We start from the raw sequence: 22,387 nt of genomic DNA on the forward strand, positions 1-22,387 counted from the left end.
TGTTCTCTTGAATAAAAATTTATTAGATAATATGCGAGAAAGTTTTTAAAATACCACTCTCCCTGGTTAAAATTTTTTTTTTTTTATTGATTTCAATTTAGTATCTACAGATGCCATTTTTAGGTGTCAAATAGAAAGATGAAATTAAGCAACAAAACTTTTCATTTCTGGGTAACTTCGAGAGATACCCAGGATAAAAATACTATACATCAAAATATAAGTTTAATCACTTCACTTAACTAATTATAAAACGATTTAACACAATCTAAACATATTTACTCAAAGTTTGGGGAAATTTTTGGGTTGTGAACAAAGGCGGCGGCAGAGATTTGCCGACAGGGGGGCAAGACAAATCCGACAAGGGGGCAAGCACAATATCTCTAATTTGGCTTCAAAATAACTCATAACAATTAATTTACATTTAATTAAAGAGAATTAAGTATTGTTTAACATTTTTTTTTATTCAGATGCTGATCCTTTCTTTCATTGTTAAAACTTTACAAGGGTGTTTGTAAAAAAAATGTTCTCAGTTTCTTTTACTAACTCAAAAAAATTGTGAATATTTCAGTCTATTTCTTTATGAGACTCTTGAGATTTAATTTTAGAAAAAATATAGTTATATTCCGTTCTAGATTATAGTATATAGATAGAAACACGGATTGCAGCAGAATGACGTGTCATGCTAAATGAACAAATGTATACTCTTGCATACTTTTATATCAGAAACTGTATAAAATGAACGTTGAAACAAAAAGTTTTATAAAAGAAATGTTTTTAAAAATCCAGAATAATAAATAAAAAATATTCGATGTTTTCATCAAAAACCGATTTTTCTGCGTAGTCTCCTAACTAAAATATTTGTTAAGTAAGGATTTCAACAACGAGCAGGAATTAAGATGTGTTTCTTATCGGAGGAGAATAAGTGCGCGTGCTCAACAAAAATTTACTATAGTTCGGACACGAACAATGTAGAATGCGGAAAAGATACAAAGATGTTGTTTCTTAAGAAGGCCGGAGTAAATATTTTGTAAATATAATGACAAACTTACTACTTTATGTAAGATATGAAAAATGGACTGCTTAAACGTTAGATCCCCTTGTATTTATTTTTTGATTTATATTTAAGCTTAAAAAAATCAATGCATTTTATTAAAAAAACAATTAGATCTTGAACCTATCTTCATTTTTAGGCTTGCATTTTTATGGTTAAGTACTTTCTTAATTCGAAGTTATTGCAAGCTAACATTCTTCCCAAAAGGTGAGTTTTATCCCCTCAGTTGTATGCATTGGTTTTTCTTAACTCATACAATGGAGAGTCTAACTTGCGTATGGAATTATTTAATTTTTAATTTTAAATCTACAATTAAATGAAAGTATTAAGTAATTTAGAATGCAAAAATCCCTTGAAAACGCATCATTACCTCAAATGACTTTATATTATTCTATGGATTAAATTAACAATAATTGCCCCAAATAAAATCTGCCATCTAATTAGGAAGTTAAGTAAATTCGTATGTCAAGGGGTTAATGTGTTATTTATGAATATTCTAAAAATAACTATTTTAATCATCTTTTTATCAAGACATCTTTATTCAAAGTCTATTACGAATTTAGAAGCATCTGAAATTATATATTTTTTGTTGCTAATAGTAATTGAAAGAAAGGTATATATAAACAATACGTTCTCCGTTTACATGGTCATAATATTGAATGCAGAGTCGGAAGAATTTAGGCAGTAATTTATTTAACAAGTTTAGTGCATACTTGGATAAACTCTTAGTGTAGCTAAAAAGTTACCATACTACAAATATTTTTTTCTTGTCGTCAACTGCAGTCGCTAATATTTCTTTAGTGTAATAAATGTAGCCTGATAAATTTGATTGCAAAAGAAAACTGAAATTTTACTGTTAAATAAATTTAATTTACAATTATACAGTTTTCTTACTGCAGTGATTTATAATGAATTCACATAATTGGGCTACAGCAAAATAACTTTTTTTGGTATGCATATTCACAAGAAAAGTGTTTGTTTTTTTAATTTAGTTTAACCATTAACTAGGTTTTAGTCAAGCAATTCTCATAGTGAAATGAATAAAATGAATTTAAAAATTCGTTACCGAGGAAGTAACAATTAGATGAATAAAATGACGATTAATTTTAGAACTCGAATTTGAATGATGAATTATGGAAAACAACTCTATCGTCTTATTCATGAATAATATAAAAGTATCAATTTCTAGAATAATTCCAATGGCAGGTAATTGAAATGCCCGATGAAAACAATTTTTTTTAGATCTATGATAAAATCTTAGCCGAATCTTAGTCCAAAGATTAGTCGGAAAAAATGTGACGTCTTATTCATTTGTTAGATTATTGATTATTCTGCTAAATATAGTAAAAATTATATGCTGAATAAACATTATGACATTTAAATAAAATGACTGAGAATTTAGACTCGTCGACATCCATTCGCATTGAATTCTTAGTCAATCGATCAACATTTCTTGACAAAATGCGACATGTCTTATGTAGAGATTGCAATATCGAACCAAAAGCTCAATACCGGTATTCGGTATTTTTTAGATCTTAATACCGGGATACCGGTTTTAATACCGGTATTAGAAATTTTAGAAAAAGAAAGAAAACACAGTTGTTTCTTTGTTTTATTTGCCAGTTTTATTAGAAAGGGTAAATATCGCAAAAAATAATATGTAACTTATAAATTATAACAGTATATAAAGAATCATAAAAAAATAAAGGAACAACTTATTTATTTAAATCACAAAAAAGTGTAAATATCACTATTCAGTCTGTGGTATTAATACAAATTTTTGAAATGTGATCTTAAAAAACATAATGCATCAATTGTACTGTCATTAAGGCTGAAAAGTAATTTTGTGCAAAAATTACTAGCTGTCGAAAACGTTCTTTCGGCATCTATGATAGTTGGTGGTACTGTTAGCAATGCGCAATATACTTTTTCCAAGTATTTACCTCTAAATCCCACATCTTCAAATAAATCGATTTCTTATCGGATGGTTTTGGATATAGCTGATTTCTGTGTTGTATTTTGGTTCGTTGAAATTTTCCTATTTATCGCTAATTCTAATTTTTGATCAAGAGACAATTCCTTTTCACTATCGACATTAGTGTCATCATAATCTTCGATAACTGAACCGAATTCTTTTGAATGTGGATAGGTTTGTGGGTAAAAAATTTTAAGAAAATTCACTATAAACTGAATCAGATTTGAATGGGTTATTTTCTTTTCTTTTTTTTTTTCATTTTCATTTTTAAAATCATTATAATTATGTAAATACCATAAGACATTTTCTATTTCGATATGCCTTTCTTCTGTGCGATTTTTCAATGTAATACATAATCTTCAGATAGTGATGTGTGCTGTTAGGAGTAAAGGGTTCCAACGTGTTTTAAAATCTAATATTAACATATATTCTATATTATTTTCAGTTAGTATGTATTTTAGTAATATGTCATATTTTGTAGGGGAACGTTTAAATATCTTAACAATTTTTCGATCTTTATAAATTATAGGAAGCAATTCTTGATGGGTAAATATTTCATCCTCATTAGCCATATCTTCTTCAACAATTACATTGTCATTATCTTCATTGTCAATATCACTCTCACTCTTACTGTCTTCAAAATTGGAATTCGAAGTTTCTATATCCACAGTATTTGGATTCTTCTGTTCTTTATTTTTTTGGTATAATACATCTATTATTCCTAACTGAATTCCATGGGCATAGCACAATTGCTGATTTGCACCAATCAACTTTCCAACTTTTATCATAGCTGTTACTCCATCAGTCGTTATGGATACAATTTCTTCTTTCAGGGATAATCCATGTTTCGCCAATTTAGTTTTAAGCAATTAATTAAGCCATTAATTAGTTAATTAATTTCGCCCGTTAGGGAGACATAAAAACAAAAACGTATACTATTTTGCTATGCTGGCGATCTCTGAACATATAGTGGAGACAATTTAAAAAATTTCTAGTAAATACCGGAAAAACGGTATTCAAACTTGTGAATACCGGTATTACAAAATTGTACAAATGGCTCAAAACACCGGTATTCGGTATCCCGGTATACCGGTATTGCAATCCCTAGTCTTATGTTCTATTCACATGTCGTCTTGTCGGTTATATTGCCAAAAGTAGTGCCAATTAAAAGTTTGATGAACGACATTTGAATCAAATGTCTGAAAATCTGTGGATAGAGTCTTCGCCATTCTTCACATTCAGTTCGTAGTCGGTAGCTTAAAAGTTATCGGCAGAATGCGGTATCTTATTCACTCGTCGGATATATTGCCAAATCTGGTGTAAATTATAAGCTAAGTGAACGACATTTCAGTCAAATGTCTGAATCTGCAGATTTAACAACGTCAGCACTCACCACATTGAGTTCATAATCGACAAAACTCTACAAAGTGAGAATATCACCTTGTCGATATCTTATTCACTTGTTACCTTGTCGGTTATATTGCCAAAAGAAGTACAAATTATAAGCTTAATGAACGACATTTGAATCAGATCTCTGAAAATCTGCGAACTTACGTCTTCGACATCCATTGCACTCAGTTCTTAGTTCGGTCTATCTAAAATTGTCTGCAAAATAAGCGTATTATTGGCCTACCGCCCTATCGATTATTTTGCCAAATATAGCCAGAAAACTTTAACCGTTACTTGGATATTCCGACTGCTTACAATATATTAACTTTAAGGTGGATTTTAAATAATCATAATCGGTAATGCGCAACTCTCTACAACCATCCTGAAATGGTGAGCACTTGTTGACGAAACTCTCAATGTCTCGCCGATGGGGGGGGGCAGAGGCTGCCTACAGGGGACAATTGCCCCCTTTGCCCACCTACTACCACCGCCTCTGGTTGTGAGTTAATTTATTAACTGCAAAAGAAAAAGAAATGTTAGAAGGTGCAATAGGTGAATTTGAAAAACTGAGAAAAAAAAGTTCTAAGAATAGTCCTTCCCATGTAATTTAGATGGTACTTGATTTTAATTGAATAAGTTTGAACATACGACGCTTTTAAATGAAAAGAAGAGGGGGGGGGAGGATTTTCTTAAAAATGGCACCAAAAAATTTCTTGGTTCTCCTCAGAGTTACCGTGCCTCTAAGCCTCTTTTTACTATTTTACTCTGCCTGATATGCCTGGATTGTTCGCCTGACAGCGAGTAACTCATATTAAAACATGAAAAACAGATAAATCGTAATTGAATTTATCTTTGAAAATTAGTTTTTGAAAAATTTTCTTTCCGAACTTCCAGAATAGAAGGAATATTGTTATCTCATTTTAACGATTATTCTTGTTCAATAATATATTTTACTTCGAATAGTTTTCATGTCCGGTAATTCATAGTTTTCATGCAAGTTCATGGTGTTATAAGAATTAATATTAAAATAATTAGATGCACCTGAGCAGCAGACAAAAACCAAGATTTTTTTTTGGGGGGGGGGGGGGGGGTGGAGTCTTAAATAAAAATATATGCATTTTTCCTTTTAAGACTTTCAAAAATTTCTAAGCGTCCTTCGCAATAGAGAAAAATTAAATGTTCTAATGTGGGAACAATAAATAAATGATCTTATATTCCTTAGTTCCTGTTTTTATTTTTCTAAGAATTACTAATAATTCTTATTAAATCCCTTGACTAAAAATATAGAATTTTCGAATAAATTCACCTAAAATTAAATATGTTTTCAGAACAATCAGCGCTCTTTAAAATTTTACTCTCTGTAATTCTATTATAGCTAAAAGAAATATTAAAAACTCTATTTTACATAAAATGACTCCGATTTTCATATTCATCAATTACTCACCTTTTTTTATTTTTTACAACTGTTGGTTGAAATTTTTAATAAAGGCATTGCATTTATAATACATTTCTTGTATCTAATTAAAGAAAATGCATTACAAACGCATTTTCTTATTTTGCGTATTTTTATAAAGTGAACATTTAACGCTTAACGTAAAATTAAGTATGTTATTCTGTTAAATATTCCGAGTTTTCTATATAACATTCACAACACTTTCATATTATTATTGCTGCCTCTCAAAAGAACTAGCTTTCGGTTCAAGCATTCGAATATTTTAAAGAATTTGCCATGAATTAATTTTCAGAGAGATGGAAAACTTGTCTTGCATGACCCAAGACATCGGAATATGTACAAATGGTAAATAATAAAAAAAAGTAACTTTTCAATGCAACTAAACTTGAAGATAATTTGAAATCTATTGAAATTATAATCAATGTGATGAGAATCACATGTTTAAAAATTTTTAAATATTATTATGATGTATTTTTATCTTCTAATCTAATAATCTCAGGTTAAAATAAATATTTTGAAAACCAAATTTCGTTCAGCAATTTTTTCTTCTTTTTTGTAAAACCGTGTTTTTTCGGAGAAAATATTTAGATACGAATCGCATACTGATTACATTGAATATTTTTCATTCTTACATCATCTCACATCCATCAGCGCCATCTTGAAAATTTTGAGGTACCAGAAGGTAGTCGCCCTACGGGAACAATACAAGTGCCACAAAAAATTACGAGATGGCGCTATATGACATTGTCTGCATGAGAGTAGATAGAAAAAGGCTCTAATAGTTATAATATAAGCAATACCCCAATCTAGTCAAAGGTCATGCTGGCTAGTAGTTAATTATAAAAAAATGTTTTTTTATGTGTGTAAAATCGAGTTTTTCTTCTTTATGAAAGACACCTATATAGATAAACTGAAAAAGCAAAACCGTATATCTATATAAAATTAGATCCAAATCGTTAAAGCCGTTTCCGAGATAACACGAAATAAATTTATATGTATACAATTGCCCGTTTAAAGTTATAAGATTTGGAAGATAATATTAGTAGTTAAAATAATACTAGAAAAAAAATGTTGACAATAATATAGGGCTGTGTATGTTATTAAAATGGTTAAATTAATAACTATTATAAATCGTAACTTAGAACAGACTGTTATAGAACGATGAGACCGCTATCACAGAAAAAACTTGACTTAAATCCACATAAGTACAAAAATAGGAAGACAATTTTGTTTTAGTTTTGTTTATATCTGACTTTCATTTCAAATGTATTTCTAAAATACTATTTAATTATTTAAAACAATTTTTCACTTATTTAGGTTGCAAAATAACAGATTTCTGAATGATTTTCAAAATATTTTATTAAAATTAATAAAGTCTTTTCGTGCTTTTAGCTTGTGAATCCTTAATCCAGTTTTCTAAAGGATTAGGAAATCTTGGAGAATTGAAATTTTCAAAGCAATCTGATTTTAGCTTTCGTATGTAACACAAAGAAATAATATATTTAACTGTTTTAAGACGAAACCAATTACATATATTTATTTATTAATAAAACTCTTTGGAACTTTTAATTTGTTGTAAAAAAAAAGAAAAACTATGGCCTTCTTACTTCTTTTTTCTTTTTTTTCTTCTGTTAGCGTATAAATATTATTCAATTTAATATAAGCATATAACATTTTATCATGCTTAAATAATTGTTTTTTTACATACTAATAGTCATTTCTTTACTTTCCAGGAGAACGGTTACACACCTCTGATGTATTCCGTGAAGGATAACAGAGTGTTCATGGCTGAACGATTTTTGGACATGGGTATGGATATTAACATCAAAGGAAAGGTAAATAGATGTCACGTAATACTTTATCACCATATGTATAAATAAACAGACTGAAATGAATGATGTTTTTATAAAATACATTATACTGGGTTTATTTAAAATCTTATGCATATATACCAAGCTTTTCCAAATACATCCAACCTTGATATAATACCCCAAAAATATCTGTTTTATTGCTTTAAAAAATTAAATTTGTAAATTATGAAAAATAGTCTATATTTCTGATAATAGATGGCAGTGCGATCTAAATGCTAACATGTTGCTCAATTTCCACTGATTTTTGTTGAATAATTTATTTTATAATATATTAGTCTTGTACCCAACTGATTTAATACATTTCGAATTAAAAAGAAGATATTTTTTGATTAACTAATGTCCATTAATGCTGTTTTTAGTTATGCCTATAGTTAATACTGAAGTCAAAATATTAATCTAATATTTTTGTTGTTGCTATGTAGCTTTATTAAGTTAGAAATGATTGAAAAAAGTGGAGGAAATCATTGAGTTAAAATATCTTCCGTGGGAAGGGAGTAGAAGTTGAGTTTCCTAGTATTCTATAACATATTAAAGCAGCATTATTTTCTCACAAGAAGCATTTGCTAACTTCCTGAAAGGCACAGTTCTTAAGTTTTATCATTAATTAAAAATACTTAAATGATATTTTTTTTTACTTTTATGATCTTTATTTATCAATATTGTTTAAGATCATTTAAATTATTTACTTACATATTTGTTAATTAACCATCTCTTAATTAGTTTAGAAAAACAACTATAATTATTATCAAAATTTTGAAATAACCCTTGTGAATCATAATACACTTCCTACATTACATTCTTCCATGTTGGGCATTCAATATTGTTAATATCTATTGATATTCAGCAACAAATTTGATTCAGAAAATCAATCAAATTTGTTGGTGAATATATATCTGTTGCATTTTTATATAGTACTAGCTGGTACCCGGCGCGTTGCTGCCGCAGAAAAAAATAATTTTGGAAATATCGTTTGAAATTTGAAATAGCTATCTTGTTTAAATTGAAATAATCCAAACGAATGATATTCATTTTCTTGTCAACAATGAATACAATCATTGAAATTGAATGATATATAAAAGAAAAGTATAAATAATATTTCTTCTATTTTTTTTTTTACTGTATAATTCAAGTTTACTTTAAGATAGGTTTTCTTCTTCGATATTTTTTTGCTTTTCTTCGTTTTCAGCAAAAACAAGTAAATTTCTTGGCTATGCAACTCGTGAGCATCCATCATACAAGTGGCCTTTTGAAAAACATGGATTTTCTAGAATGAAATCAATAAGTTGGCAAAGTTTCATTGCCATCGGATGAACTGTACAGTAGTGCATAAAATACGAACAAACAAAAATGCATTTTTACATATTATATTTGCTGAATCGAAAATTGTCATAATTTTTAAAAATACTGCCGTTTGGGTAGAAAATAATTCTTTTCAACAAATGTTTTTAAAAGCATGATTACTTTTGCTCAAAATTATTTTTATTCTTAAGGAACTAACATTCGTATTTCCAGAAATCTCCATAGGATTTTACCTGGAATCGTTCAATCTAATATATAAAAATGAATGCTTGTTTTTTCGTATTTATGCGCTGCCCTGCCGTTCATCCGATTGCCAAGGAAGTTTGCCAACTTATTGCTTGCACTTGCGCAAAGGTTATATCTAAAGTAAAAAACATAGAATAAATAGTATTTATACTTCTCCTTTATATATCATTCAATTTCAATAAATGTACTCATTGTCGACAACAAAATAAATATAATTCTTCCAATCATTCTTAATTAAACAAGATAGCTATTTCAAATTTCAAACGATATTTCCAAAATTATTTCTTCTGCGGCAACAACGCGCCGGGTACCAGCTAATAAAATATAAACTCCTTTTATATTTTATTTCCACTTTAATACGAACCATTTGGAGTAAATGAATCACTTAGAATGCCATAGTAATGAAACCTAACGCTAATCGATAAGTCAGCGTTAATTACAATTTCACCTTGCATTAATAATTCTATAATAAGCACAAATCTTTAATAACAGACCTTAACGAAGTCTTGCTTTCAGGTCAGCAACCTCTTACAGGTCAAGGCATGCCTAATATAACTCTAGATCAACGATCTTATTGGAAGTAATTAACGATTAAATGCCATGCTAATGCCTGGCCTTCCTCAGAAATTCGAATTAGATCAATGTTCCGAGAGCAACGTCCAATGAATTTTTGCCATGACCAGCTAGCACAAGCATTGGATAATGGGTCAGTTATAGCAAGGCAAAGATCCGGGAGCCTTGAAGATCGGACAAAAGGATTGAGCTTTCTTGGATGACGCCCAAAAATGGTTGACAAATGACTGGACTGTCCCTAAAAGGGATACGAAAAAGTCGTGATATGCAGTGAATTTGTCTGTGATGTCACGTAAGGACGTGATTTGCATGCTACGAGGGGTGGACTCGTAATGTTGAGTGTTAGATTAGACAGAATTTGGCCGTAGGATATGTTTCTAGGGAATTTTTTTTTCTTTATTATCTGGCATCGGTAAAGCAGTAGGTTGGATTTTGGCTAGATATATTCCCCAGTTATGCGGATGGCTGTTTTTTCCATTCTGTCTTTTTTGGTTTTGTTTCGAATAAATTAATCAGTATAATTGTATTTTATTTAGGAACACTTAAAATGTTGGGACAATGATTTACATGATATAGCAATTTTTCGAGACCCTGCCAATATCAGACAAGGGCAAAAGATTTTTTTTTTTCTAACGGCCTATTTATGGAGTGTTCTCTGTCCAATTCATAATTTTCCTTTTGTTTCGGAAAGAAAATGAACAAAAATATTGAGATTTTTATAATAGAACATGGTTAACTTAAACAAAATTTGTTAAAATGTATAAAATAAGACGTTTTGAAAAGAAACATTGATGTGCAGTACACTGATGTTTATAAATACTATCTTGTATTGAAAGTTTGCAATTTGTTGATTTTAATGAATTGATCAATTAGAGCAGGGGTGGACATTAAGTTGATTGCGATTGACAGGTGGACCCCCAAGACATTTTGAGGTGACCGCCTTTACTAAGACCTAAGACGCACATACTAAAAGAAAAATATTCATAGAACACTGTATTCTCTTTATCTCCTGAAGTTTTTCTCCTTCAAAATGATATAATTTTAAAAGTAGGCTGTTCAGAACCTAAGAGAAACTTTTGGAATCTAATGGACGTATTCTAATTTTTAAAAAGTTGCATATTATTTAATATCGCTCTTTGGTTATACCTAGCTGTGAGAATTTGAATTTTCAACGATGAATATAATTAAGACAACGTGTAGTTCCCGTCTGACAGACGACCACTTAGAGTCCAGAGGAAGATTAGCAGTTTGTAATTATATACCGAGACATTGGCGGACAGTATGTAGCCGAAATCTTATACTAATTATAACTACGAGAACTAATTTTAATTTAAATGGTTATTATATTATATTGAGATTATTAAAATAATTTATTTTTTAACGTATTTTGATTTTTTTTAATATTAAATGCATCATTTGATATTATATTTGTGGCAATTACTATTATATTTGTAGTTATGTAGGTAAGTACATAACTACAAACTATAATAGGTCTACAATAATAAATATTGTAGACCTACTCCACTGGGTGGATTGCAACACCTTGAAAAGATTAGAAGTAGCCCGTACAATGAAAAGTCTGGCCACCCCTGAATAAAAAAATAAAATATTTATATTTTATAAACTATTTATTATTAAAATACTTTTATTATAATCAAGTATTAAAAATATCTAAAATTAAAATTTATCTTCATATTCTTTGAAATGGTTTGCTTTTTTGCCATTCTTTGGTGATAAATTGAAATCTAAATTAATAAAGACATAATATATTTTCATAAAATTATAATTCTTCTTTTAAAAATGACGACTTGTAATATTTGAAGGTAGCATAAATCATCATCTGCTAAATTTACATTAAATTAGCTCTCTCTCTCTCTCTCTCTCTCTCTCGCTCTCGCTCTCGCTCTCGCTCTCTCTCTCTCTCTCTCTCTCTCTCGCTCTCGCTCTCGCTCTCTCTCTCTCTCTCTCTCTCTCTCTCTCTCTATATATATATATATATATATATATATAATCATTTTTTTTATTCAGAAAGAGACTGAACAAAAATATGGAGATAGAAAGATTCCTTAATAGAACATCATTAATATAGATTATGCTAAAATGCTTAATGCACGATGTTTTGAAAACAAACTTTTATCTGCAGTACACTGAAGTTGATAGCCAATCATATCTTGTATTGAAAAGTTTCCATTTTCATGATTTTAATGATTTGAACAGTTAGAATATAAAATAGTTTATAAAATTATATTTATAAATTTTATTATTACTATTTATATAATGCTAATAATATTTATGATATTTTATAAGTTTTATTATTATTGTCAAATATTAAAAAAGTCTAAAATTAAAATTTAGCTCTATATTTTTTGAAGTAATTTGCATTTTCGCCCTTCTTTAGTAATAATCGAAATTTAAATTAATAAAACCCTCATAAATTTTCAAAAAATTATAATTATTTTTATAAGAATGATTACTTGTAATTTTTGAAGGCAGCATAAATCATGAGCAATAAAAATTACATTAAATTACTCATTTATAGATTATTTTATTCACTAAATATGAATTTGAATTATAAAGATATCTCAAATCCCCAGAAATTGCGGATATTATATTCTTCTCTCAAAAAATCAGAAATTATACGACCATATGCTGTGGTATATAGTGGAGGTTGCCAAATTAGGGCCGTATAATAATTTTTACTATACAGTGGCATAGAAGTTATTTCAGTATTTAAAAAATTGCCGATTTGCTGTTTATTTAATCCCAAAACGATGTAGTTGACTTGCTTTTAAATTATAAAAAAACTTTTGATGGAACCAAACGTTTTTTTCCTTCTATAAGAACAGACAATGGAATCGTTCAATACTGAAATTTTATGTACGCTACAGAATATATTTTTATAATTTGCGTAATAGCTCATTTGCGTAATAGCTAATTCATTGAAAATTTCTCTGCTTCAACAAAAAAAATTAATTCACTAAATTAAGAAGAAAATTTTCAAGCAACAAAAAGAAGGCTTTTTGTCATCTAATTTAAACGTCTAATTATGTAATAGCAAAGAGTAGCAATGTTTAAAAATGGACTTACTTTTTTTTAAAAAAATGATCAATGTTTACTTATGAAGTGAATCCTTAAATATAAGTGCAATCAATTTCAAAAAGCACATTAAAAGCATACTTTAAATAGAAACATAATTTATTGTGGAAAAAGAAATTTTGTCAAACTTTGATCATCAAAATTTTAAAAAGCCAAGAGGAAACATTAATTACATATAATGAAAACGATTTCTCTTCAACAAAGATTTATATTGTTAAAAAATACGTTTAAAATATATTATTTAAATGTATTAAATATAGAGAAAATTATACGACAAAAAATATGTCAATAAAAAGATATTTTTTGTGTGTTTAAGAAGATGTGAAAATCTTTTTTATGCTGCAATAGTTTTAGAAGTTATCTCGGAATAACACCCAAACTTCAGTTAATTTTTAATTAATTAAAATTTTTAAAAAACTTACACATTTTAAATATATACCTCACAAGTGCAATAGCTCTAGATAAAATGATGTGGCCTGTTGAGCACCAATACACACATACTTTCATTTTTATTATTAATAAAAATTTACTTTTTGCTTTCACTTGTTTTTTTGTTTGTTTTTTCAAAATACTAGACTCTGGTCTGTAAAAGATACCTAAGCATTTTCTCTATTTCAAGATAAAGATTTCATTTGTTTAAACAATCACACTTAAACAACAATTTGTGCTCCCGTCTGAGCAAGTTTTGAGCAAAAGCAACAAGAAAACAACTTTTATGCTAAAAATATTTAAATATAAAAATATTTGCACGTTTCCTATTTGATGATATAATAATATAATTCATTACTTTAAAAAAACCCACAGAATGGCTATTAATCTGTAGTTAAAATTTCTAATTGATGGTTTCTAAATGTAAATAATTATTCTTTAACCGCAATCACATATGGCTTACTTCGAAAAAAAAAGAATGATTTCATTAACCACATTTACATCATTACATTATAAATTGTCTGGTTTTAGTCTAAATTTTAAAAAGAATTTAAAGCTTCAAAATTGATACAAAGATGTCTAATCTAGACGATAGCTCAAATTTGGCAACTCTCCCTTGTAATGTGCTTTTATATTTGGTAATCTATTCATTCAGGAAAAGTTATAATACTGATGTAGCGGAAAATTGAATAAGTGGGCTATAACTATAGCGGAAATAACTATATTAAATGGCATAATTAATTTTACTAATAAGTATTCAATTTGGTATTTTAACGTAGTTTGAGTCATTAATATACCGGCAAGTGTGAAAAAATTAAACATAGTTTATATATTAAAAGTGTTAAATGAAACTATTTTTAACCAATGGAAGCCATTTCCTCAAAATACTTCCCAATAAAGGTTATCCCCCTCCCTCGTATAAAATTGTGAACTCTAGATAAGACCACGAATGCCTTTTATGATATTGGTGAACAATAGTTGCGAAAAATGAATCTTTGGTTTGAAACACATTTTTACTGAATCTATCGTGCGTATATGTATTTTAGATGATTTTTTTCGAAGAGATTGAAACCAAAGCTATAGTTGTAAGTTGTCAGGAAATTATACACCGAATTTCATCTAGTTAAGTCATTGTGTTGCATGCATGCGAAAGTGGACCGATAGATGGTCAACCCTATGATAGATTTAATTCAAAATTTGGTAAGGGTCTACATGTTCCCGTTAAAGTATATAATGCAGTTATTTCATAAATACCTAGTTATTCCATGAAATAACTGATTGTGTCCGTTAAAGTGTGTAATATGTTATTCATTTGACACTTTAACTAGTTATTCTATGAAACAACTAGGTATTCTATAAATTAACTAATGAGAGACAGTTAAAGTGTAAAATAAACAATTTATCTAAAATGAAATGAAACTAATGATAGACAATTAAAATGAAAAAGAAGCAATTTATCTAATTTATGCAGCGTATAAATGGTATTTATGGAAATGTACCATAAAATCATTTGTTACAACAAGGATTACTAAAATGACACTTGGAATTACAAAGAACATTATTTCTAAAACAAAAACATTTTTTGTTGACACACTGGGTTTTACACGAACATTTTTTAAATCCCTGACCAGTACCTAAACTTTGAGCTGTAGCAACCGACCGAAGCGATATTTCTACATCCGGTACTTCTTCGATTTTAATTAATTTTTGTTCGCAGACACTGAACTGGGATCGGGAATATAATTGTTTTATGCGGCCGTTTCTTGTGCCCAATTGGAAAAATCTTTCTTCCGTTATTTTTATGATGAGAGCTAAAATAGATTTGGCATCACCTTTTCCTCTGCCAACTTCAGGCACTGGGATACGGACGGTAAACCAACCCCACAGAGGCTTCAGAATGAGATTTATCCGACATTAATTTCATCTTTTTCGCTTGAATTTCTAAACATTTTTTAGACTTTTCTCTTTCTCTTTGAACATTAAGTTCATTAAAACACAGGAGAGATTTTACACTTTAACGGGCTGCAAATCGTTATTCTATGAAATAACTAGTTAAACCATGAAATACAAGAGAGTTTTACACTTTAACGGACACGATCAGTTATTTCATGGAATAGCTAGGTATTCTATACAATAACGGATTTCATACTTTAACGGTAACATACATATTAAATACCAATCCTAAAAATTAAATTCATTTATCCAGCTCTGTATGTATTGTAGTTGCCGAGTTCCGTTGTATGAGAACAACCAGACAAACAGACTTCCTCTTAGACTTAGAAATAAATTTCTCATTATTTATAGCATAAAAGATGATATATTTATGTCAAAGTTAAAAAATGTTTAGTTTCCAAAAACGCTACTAAATAATAATCTTAGATGTCTTCTAATCTCAATATTTTTTTTCCTCAATTATGTAATATCTGATTTCTAAAAAGATCTATCAGTACGAAAATATAAACAAATCTTTTGACAACAAATAATCAATACATATGAATAAAGACTTTTTTTCTTTTCGTTATTCATACATTATTATGTCACCATGGAAATTTAATATAAATACTAATTCTATACAACCGTTGTAGAATCCATTTTCAAAAGCGTCAAAAATAATATCATAAGAATGGATGGTAAGTTCAATATTTAGGTTGTTGATCCGACTCGATGTTCTTGAATCTTCTGTAATTATTTTATTGAGATGTATATTTTAGTTCTTAAATGTCTGGAAAATTATTTATTTTTGGTAATGTAATTTTTGGTAATTTTTCTTAGATTTTTAAGATTTATCTCTAAAATTATCATGTTTTTAAAAATTATCGAGAATGTTATCAGTTAGTAGTTTTTGAAGACAATTAAGACAACAATATAGTTACATTGCAAACATAAAGACAGATATCTGCCAGAGGCTTACTACATGGTATTTTATGTTATTTCTTGTTTCATGCCATTTATATTGCTGTTATACTGTCACTATTATACCACTAATTATTACTGCCAATTATATATATTATATAAATTAAACTGATATAATTAACTTGAAATAGGCTTGAATCGACTCCATTTTCATATTCAAATTTGTATTCATTCCAAATTCATATTCATATTCATATTTGTATATTCACCCTTGTACTTTCTGGTATATGAAATAGACAGCGTAATTTAGTCGTCAAAAAATTCGAAATTTTTATGAATCTTATTTCAGACTATACTGAGTCCGAAAAGTACTTCTTTATAATTATGCTTATCTGAGAAAATACTTAAATAACTCAAAAATACTTGAATTTTGAAATTCAGTATGTAATTTAAAGACTTCCATCCAATTTCAAAAGAAATCCACTTAGAGGAAGTTTGCCTATCTGGCTGCCCAAGTAAAATGAGCATGTAAATACAAAACAAAAACTAGATTAATAAATTTGGTACATAGATTTAACATCCCAAATGTAAATACGTATCAAATTTGGAATCCGTCAAGAGGTTGATCATCATAAGAATGTAAACGAAATCACTTAAATATATGAAATTTGCATGTGATTTGTGGCTATAATTATTGTTCTGTGTCCGGAAAAAAGAGCTCCAAAATACACACCCTCTTTTCTGGTACGTGTGTATTAACTGCATTTTAGCAATTGATCGTCGAAGATCGCACTCTAATAAGTTCTTTCATAATTATTGTTTGGGAATGGCATGCGGTTAGTGATAAAGAAGTAAATTTATTAGAGTGTGTACGAGAAAATTTCGGAGAGACAATTCATGCTGGTTAATATTGTTTACTTTTTAGTTCATGCGATACATTTTGCAGGAACTTAGATTTCACTTCTCCACCATACATATATTTGGAGAAAGAGATAAATGTTTTGCAAAAGAATGCTTTAAATAAGTATCTATTTTTGGAGGAAAGTAAAACAACTTTTATAAAAGTTAAAATGGAAAAAAATCAAAAATTGTTTTTTTAACGTACAGAATTCCACGTTTATTTTTAAATTTTGCTATGGATTCGTTTGTTGTAATTCAGTTTCTTTTTAAATATTGGCAGAATCATAATTAAATTTCTAATTAAACATTATTTGTAAAATTAACATAACATTTCGAAATCTACAAGGACTCTTACGAATAATTAATTTTAAATTGGATGATAAGAAGAAAAAGTTGCATATTTTCAAATCGCACTACATCAACAAGATTGTATTGGAATGTTCACAAATTGAACGTTTGTCATCATATTCCAATGCATCTTCGATGAAAAGCGATACAAGTTTTTAACTTTCAGGGAATAAACTAATGTTTTATTAAGCCAATAATATTGAATAAATTACCTCAATTTTCATTAAAGATATTATTTCGGACATTAAAAAAGCTGTTCCATTTCAACATAAACTTATATTTGCTTGCACAAGTTTTAAAGGAAAGGGCTAAAAGTTAATTTGTTGCAGTTTATAATTGATATATTTATCAAGAAAATAGGAATACGCAAAAGAATTTATCAAGTTATTATTTTAGATAGGGACATAATGCAGGATTTGTCAAAACAACGGTACCGGTTAGAAATATGTATTAATTCCTTGTAAACAAATATGAAAAGAAAAAAATTAAATGCAAATCAGAAGGAAGCTTAAAGTTTTGTTTCAATACAAAATAGTTGCACTACGTTAACATCTCTTGGTAGCACGGACGCCATGTATGCGGTAGTCAATTTCACGTCAAATGATGTAAATCATGTTCGCAGACCCTGATGCACGTTCGATAGTCACATTCAAAACATGCATGTGGCTATCAAACGCGCATCAAGGCTGATGTTCCCTGTGTGACAAAGATAATTTCAATGAACAATTATTTGGTTTGCAGATCATCAAATGTAATCTTCTATGATGGCATTCCATTATATTCCTTAATGTATTATGTTCAAATTTTGTTTTTCCTTCCATTGTTTACAATGAGGTTTAAATTTGTAGGTACAGTTGTTTTAAAATACTCTGTATTTCTAGATTTCCGATTTTTCATTTGAGAGCAATTTTCATCAAACATGCTAAGATGGATTTCATTTCATAAGCTCATACTGTATATCATCTCGTAAACGCCTACCCTACGACGCGCTTTAATATGTGGGGTGACCTGAATGATCGAGACGCCGCGTCGAGACACTTAAAATTGGCACTGTGAGAAAAGAATAACAAATTCCATTGCAGCTTGGCATATGTGACACCTCTCTCTTAAGAGGTCAAAGCCATCATTGAAATGGACATAACTCGACCTCACACCGCCATTTCTTTCCATCCCCAAATCTGAGGTGCCACAAGGAAAGGATTTATTTCATAAACAAACATAAGTTAAAGAATTTTATCAATCAGAAATTGCCTATTTTTCACATGTTGTAAGAGCATTATCACAATTTGATGATAACTGCTGATTATGTTTTTCTAGGATAACATGACAGCCCTTCACTTATCAGCTCAACAGGTCCGAGAAGATATGGTACGCCTTCTTCTTGGAAGGAAAGCAGATCCTATGGCAGCAGGCGGTGTAAGTAAATAACGTATAATTTTCTTAAACCAGTTTTTATGCATCATAATTCCAAATTAAGTTATGGTAATAGTTTTACAAAAATTTAGAAGTACACACTTCAAATTTTTTAATCCTTAGTTTAACGATTATTTTTATTTTGGAAGCGATTTTAAAATTGAGCTTTTTTTTCAACAAATATATGTTGGATAGGCTCTGTTGAAGTTATTCATACTTGATCATAATCAAATTATGAGAGAGAAGAATTCAGAAAGGTAAGGTATATGTGTCCCAGTTGTACTATTGGACATAATAATTAGGATTTTTAAGTCCCCCCTGGTATTTTAGGTAAGAAAAATAACAAACATAAATATCTTACAAACATTTATAGGGTTATGAACACATAATGCCTATATATTATTATGATGTGTAGTAAGGTACAAAGCATAGTTTGAGAAGCTGAATTTGTTACGTTACATAAAGGATTTTTTTTACATAGCTTTTAATGAACTCTGAATCATTGGGAACAATATTCAATAAATTTTAGGAAGATAAAATCACATTGAAATGTATATTCTATTTCGTAGGACATACGTATGTACCACTTGGGAGCTAAAAGGGAAAATAGCAATTACAATAAAAACTTTTGAAGATTCATTAATATGAGAAACGATGAGAACCAGATTAGACCAATATATTATTTTCTCTAAGTTAAGCTAAAGCATTTTTAAAATGGAAAATATTTACTTTCAATATCAAATGAGATGAATGCTAAAATGAATACTAAATTTTCTCTTATACTAAATTTTGCATACTAATGTAAAATTTAAAAAAATATATTCCTATGCAATTTTAATAGGGCTAACTTGCGAAAAATAAATTCATCTTGAAAAATTTTAACAATTAAGTCAAGACATATTGTTTATAAGACTTGCTTGTAGAATAGTACTAGGTGATATACTCAACTTTTCTCAGGAATTAAAATACTTTCACGTCTAACACTTTTAATGTAAAAACCACTTTTATATAAAATATTATAATACACAAAAATCTTTTATTGCTTGAAGTGTTTTTAGCAAGTAAATAAATAAATGTCAATTAAAGCAGACGATTTTTAAAACCATCGATTGCTAATTTATAGCAACACAATAAACAAATCAGTAGTTGTTCCTGATATAAATTGTAAGTCATCTGGTTCTAAACTTTTTTTATTCTGATCAGAACAGAATTTAAAGTTTAATTGCTCTCCCATGATTCTGTTAACAGTATATTCTGTCAACAGTTTTTCGTCTAGTTTCCTATTCTTCAGTTAAAAAAAATACGAATATTGTAAAAATTGTTTTTTAAAACCAATAAAAAAGTTGTTTAAAATGTTTTTGAAAATAAAACAGAGATATTAAAAAATAAAAGTAGAATAAATCAAATTCTCACCATTATCAAGAAATGGATTATTTATAAATATGTTTATTTTAAAGTTGTCTGCATATATACATTTAATTAAATTTGAAAAATTCATTGAAATCGAAGAATAAATTACTATATCATTGAAAATGTAAATAACAAATTACTATTATTATTTATATAATAAATTACTATTATTATTATTTATATAATAAATTACTATTATGGAATAAATTACTATACGAAATGTTACTATATCATTGAAAAGGTAAAATTCTGAATTTTAAAATGGTTTAAAATTATTCTTGTGAAATAATATTTACCGAGGTTACTACGAGAAACTGCAAAGCTTCCGTTGATTTCTAATTAATTGAATATAAAAATAACTTTTGTACTTTGGAAAGGTGGCAGCATTTTTTTTTTACGTCTTAAATAAAAAGTGTTACAAAGTTTGAAAAAATGTGCACCGTTATTTAAGAGAATATTTTGAAACATATGTGCATATGTACGTATGTTTCCAAAATAAACCACGATGTTACACCACACTTAACTATAATTTTCATCGTGTTCCATATGGAATCGAATGCCGAATAGTTGTAATTATAAAGATGTGTTTAAGGTAAAGTATTACTTCACCTCTCTGAGCCCGGCTAGTGTGTGAATTCCAGTGCCTCAAAATCTGGGATAATTTTTCAAACTTTGAAACAACAGAACGGAACCATCCTTTCTGGATGAGAGTCTGGCCATATTCAACTATCATCCAAAAACACCCAAATTAGGGGTTTGTCAAAGGAGCGATATGGGCTGATCCGGGCTCATAAGGTTAATGGTTTTGAAAAAGGAAAGAAAATGTGAATCTAATAAATGTTTATTAATTCGATTTCTGAAACTTCTTTAAGTTTCATAATTGAAACTTAAAAACAAAAACCTACATTTTCGTTTTTAAGTTTCAATTATGCAATTTTATTATTGATTGTTTATGCAAGAATATTCGATGTATGCGCACATAATAGGACAACTTGCAGTTTGAAAATAATCATACAGGAACATTTTGATATATAAAATAATAAGATACTTCAACATATGAATAAAATTTTGGAATAGTTAAATTTTCTTCTTGGAACTTTGCTGGAAAATTAACTGACCTTGCTTATATATTCCTACTAACTAAACTCTACACTAATCGTGGAACACTTAAAAATAAAAAATAAAAATGCTTGTAAAAATCTGTCGTTTAGTTAAGAAACGTAAATTATGTCCTCCGACATTGCATAATGAGTTTTCTAAGAATATTATCAAAGAGAGTGTCTCCATAGTATGCAGTCCATTTTTGAGACACGCGAAGAAAGATCTAATGGATGGAGGGCACGTGTAATTACTTCCGATATAGAAAAAATCTTCGCTAAATTCTTTTGCAAAAACAATGTCAATGTGCTTATTTTTCAATTTCTTTTTTCTTTTCCTTGCAACGTCATTTATGTCAATTCGAAGGAGTAAGTAAAAGACTTCAAATCAATAACACTTAGGAAAAGGCATGAAACAATTTTTCGTTGATGTTTTCTTAGCTTTTGAATTCCCCTACACATTTAATGGCGCATGATTGATTTGCTATTTTATTCACTTAACGTTTATTATGGTGTAGTAAACAATTTTCTTTGATTTAGTCCTTGTTTGCGATTTATGCTTGAGTCACCCACAACGCGCAGTTAAATAGCCTCGCAAGTCCATTTACTTGAATACCAAGGCTGTTACTGTCCTTTATTTAACTAAAATTCAGAATAGTTCTCCGTTATCGCAGTTTGCAAGAGATCAGTAAAAGGGAAGAAAATTATTAAGTTAATTTAATTATTGCTATCTAATAATCGCATGCTTCCGAGATGTACCAGAAAGGATTATCATGAAAGAAGGGCTATGTGTGCATGGTTGTTTTTTTCATCAACTGTTAACGATTTCTGGAAATACAAATGACTTCCAAAAAAATTCGCTCAAGAAATAAGAAAAATCAAGTAAGACATTTTTAACTTTTCACAAAACTCTTATAAATCATTCACTTCATTATTCACTTCTTCACTTCAAATCATAAATCTTTCACTACAGAACTCTTATAA

At 28.8% G+C, this 22,387-nt stretch overlaps 1 protein-coding gene across 1 annotated transcript in view; it reads left to right on the plus strand.

Moving 5' to 3' along the window:
• Positions 1 to 22,387, plus strand: part of LOC129984985 (uncharacterized) — a 122,382-nt gene that overhangs the window by 39,254 nt on the left and 60,741 nt on the right. The window contains exons 2-3 of the mRNA XM_056094920.1: positions 7,602 to 7,703; positions 18,801 to 18,899. Coding sequence (XP_055950895.1) covers positions 7,602 to 7,703; positions 18,801 to 18,899 — 201 coding nt within the window. The remainder of the gene's footprint in view (positions 1 to 7,601; positions 7,704 to 18,800; positions 18,900 to 22,387) is intronic.

The sequence above is a fragment of the Argiope bruennichi genome, chromosome 9 (genome assembly GCF_947563725.1).
Source record: "Argiope bruennichi chromosome 9, qqArgBrue1.1, whole genome shotgun sequence".
NCBI lineage: Eukaryota > Metazoa > Arthropoda > Arachnida > Araneae > Araneidae > Argiope > Argiope bruennichi.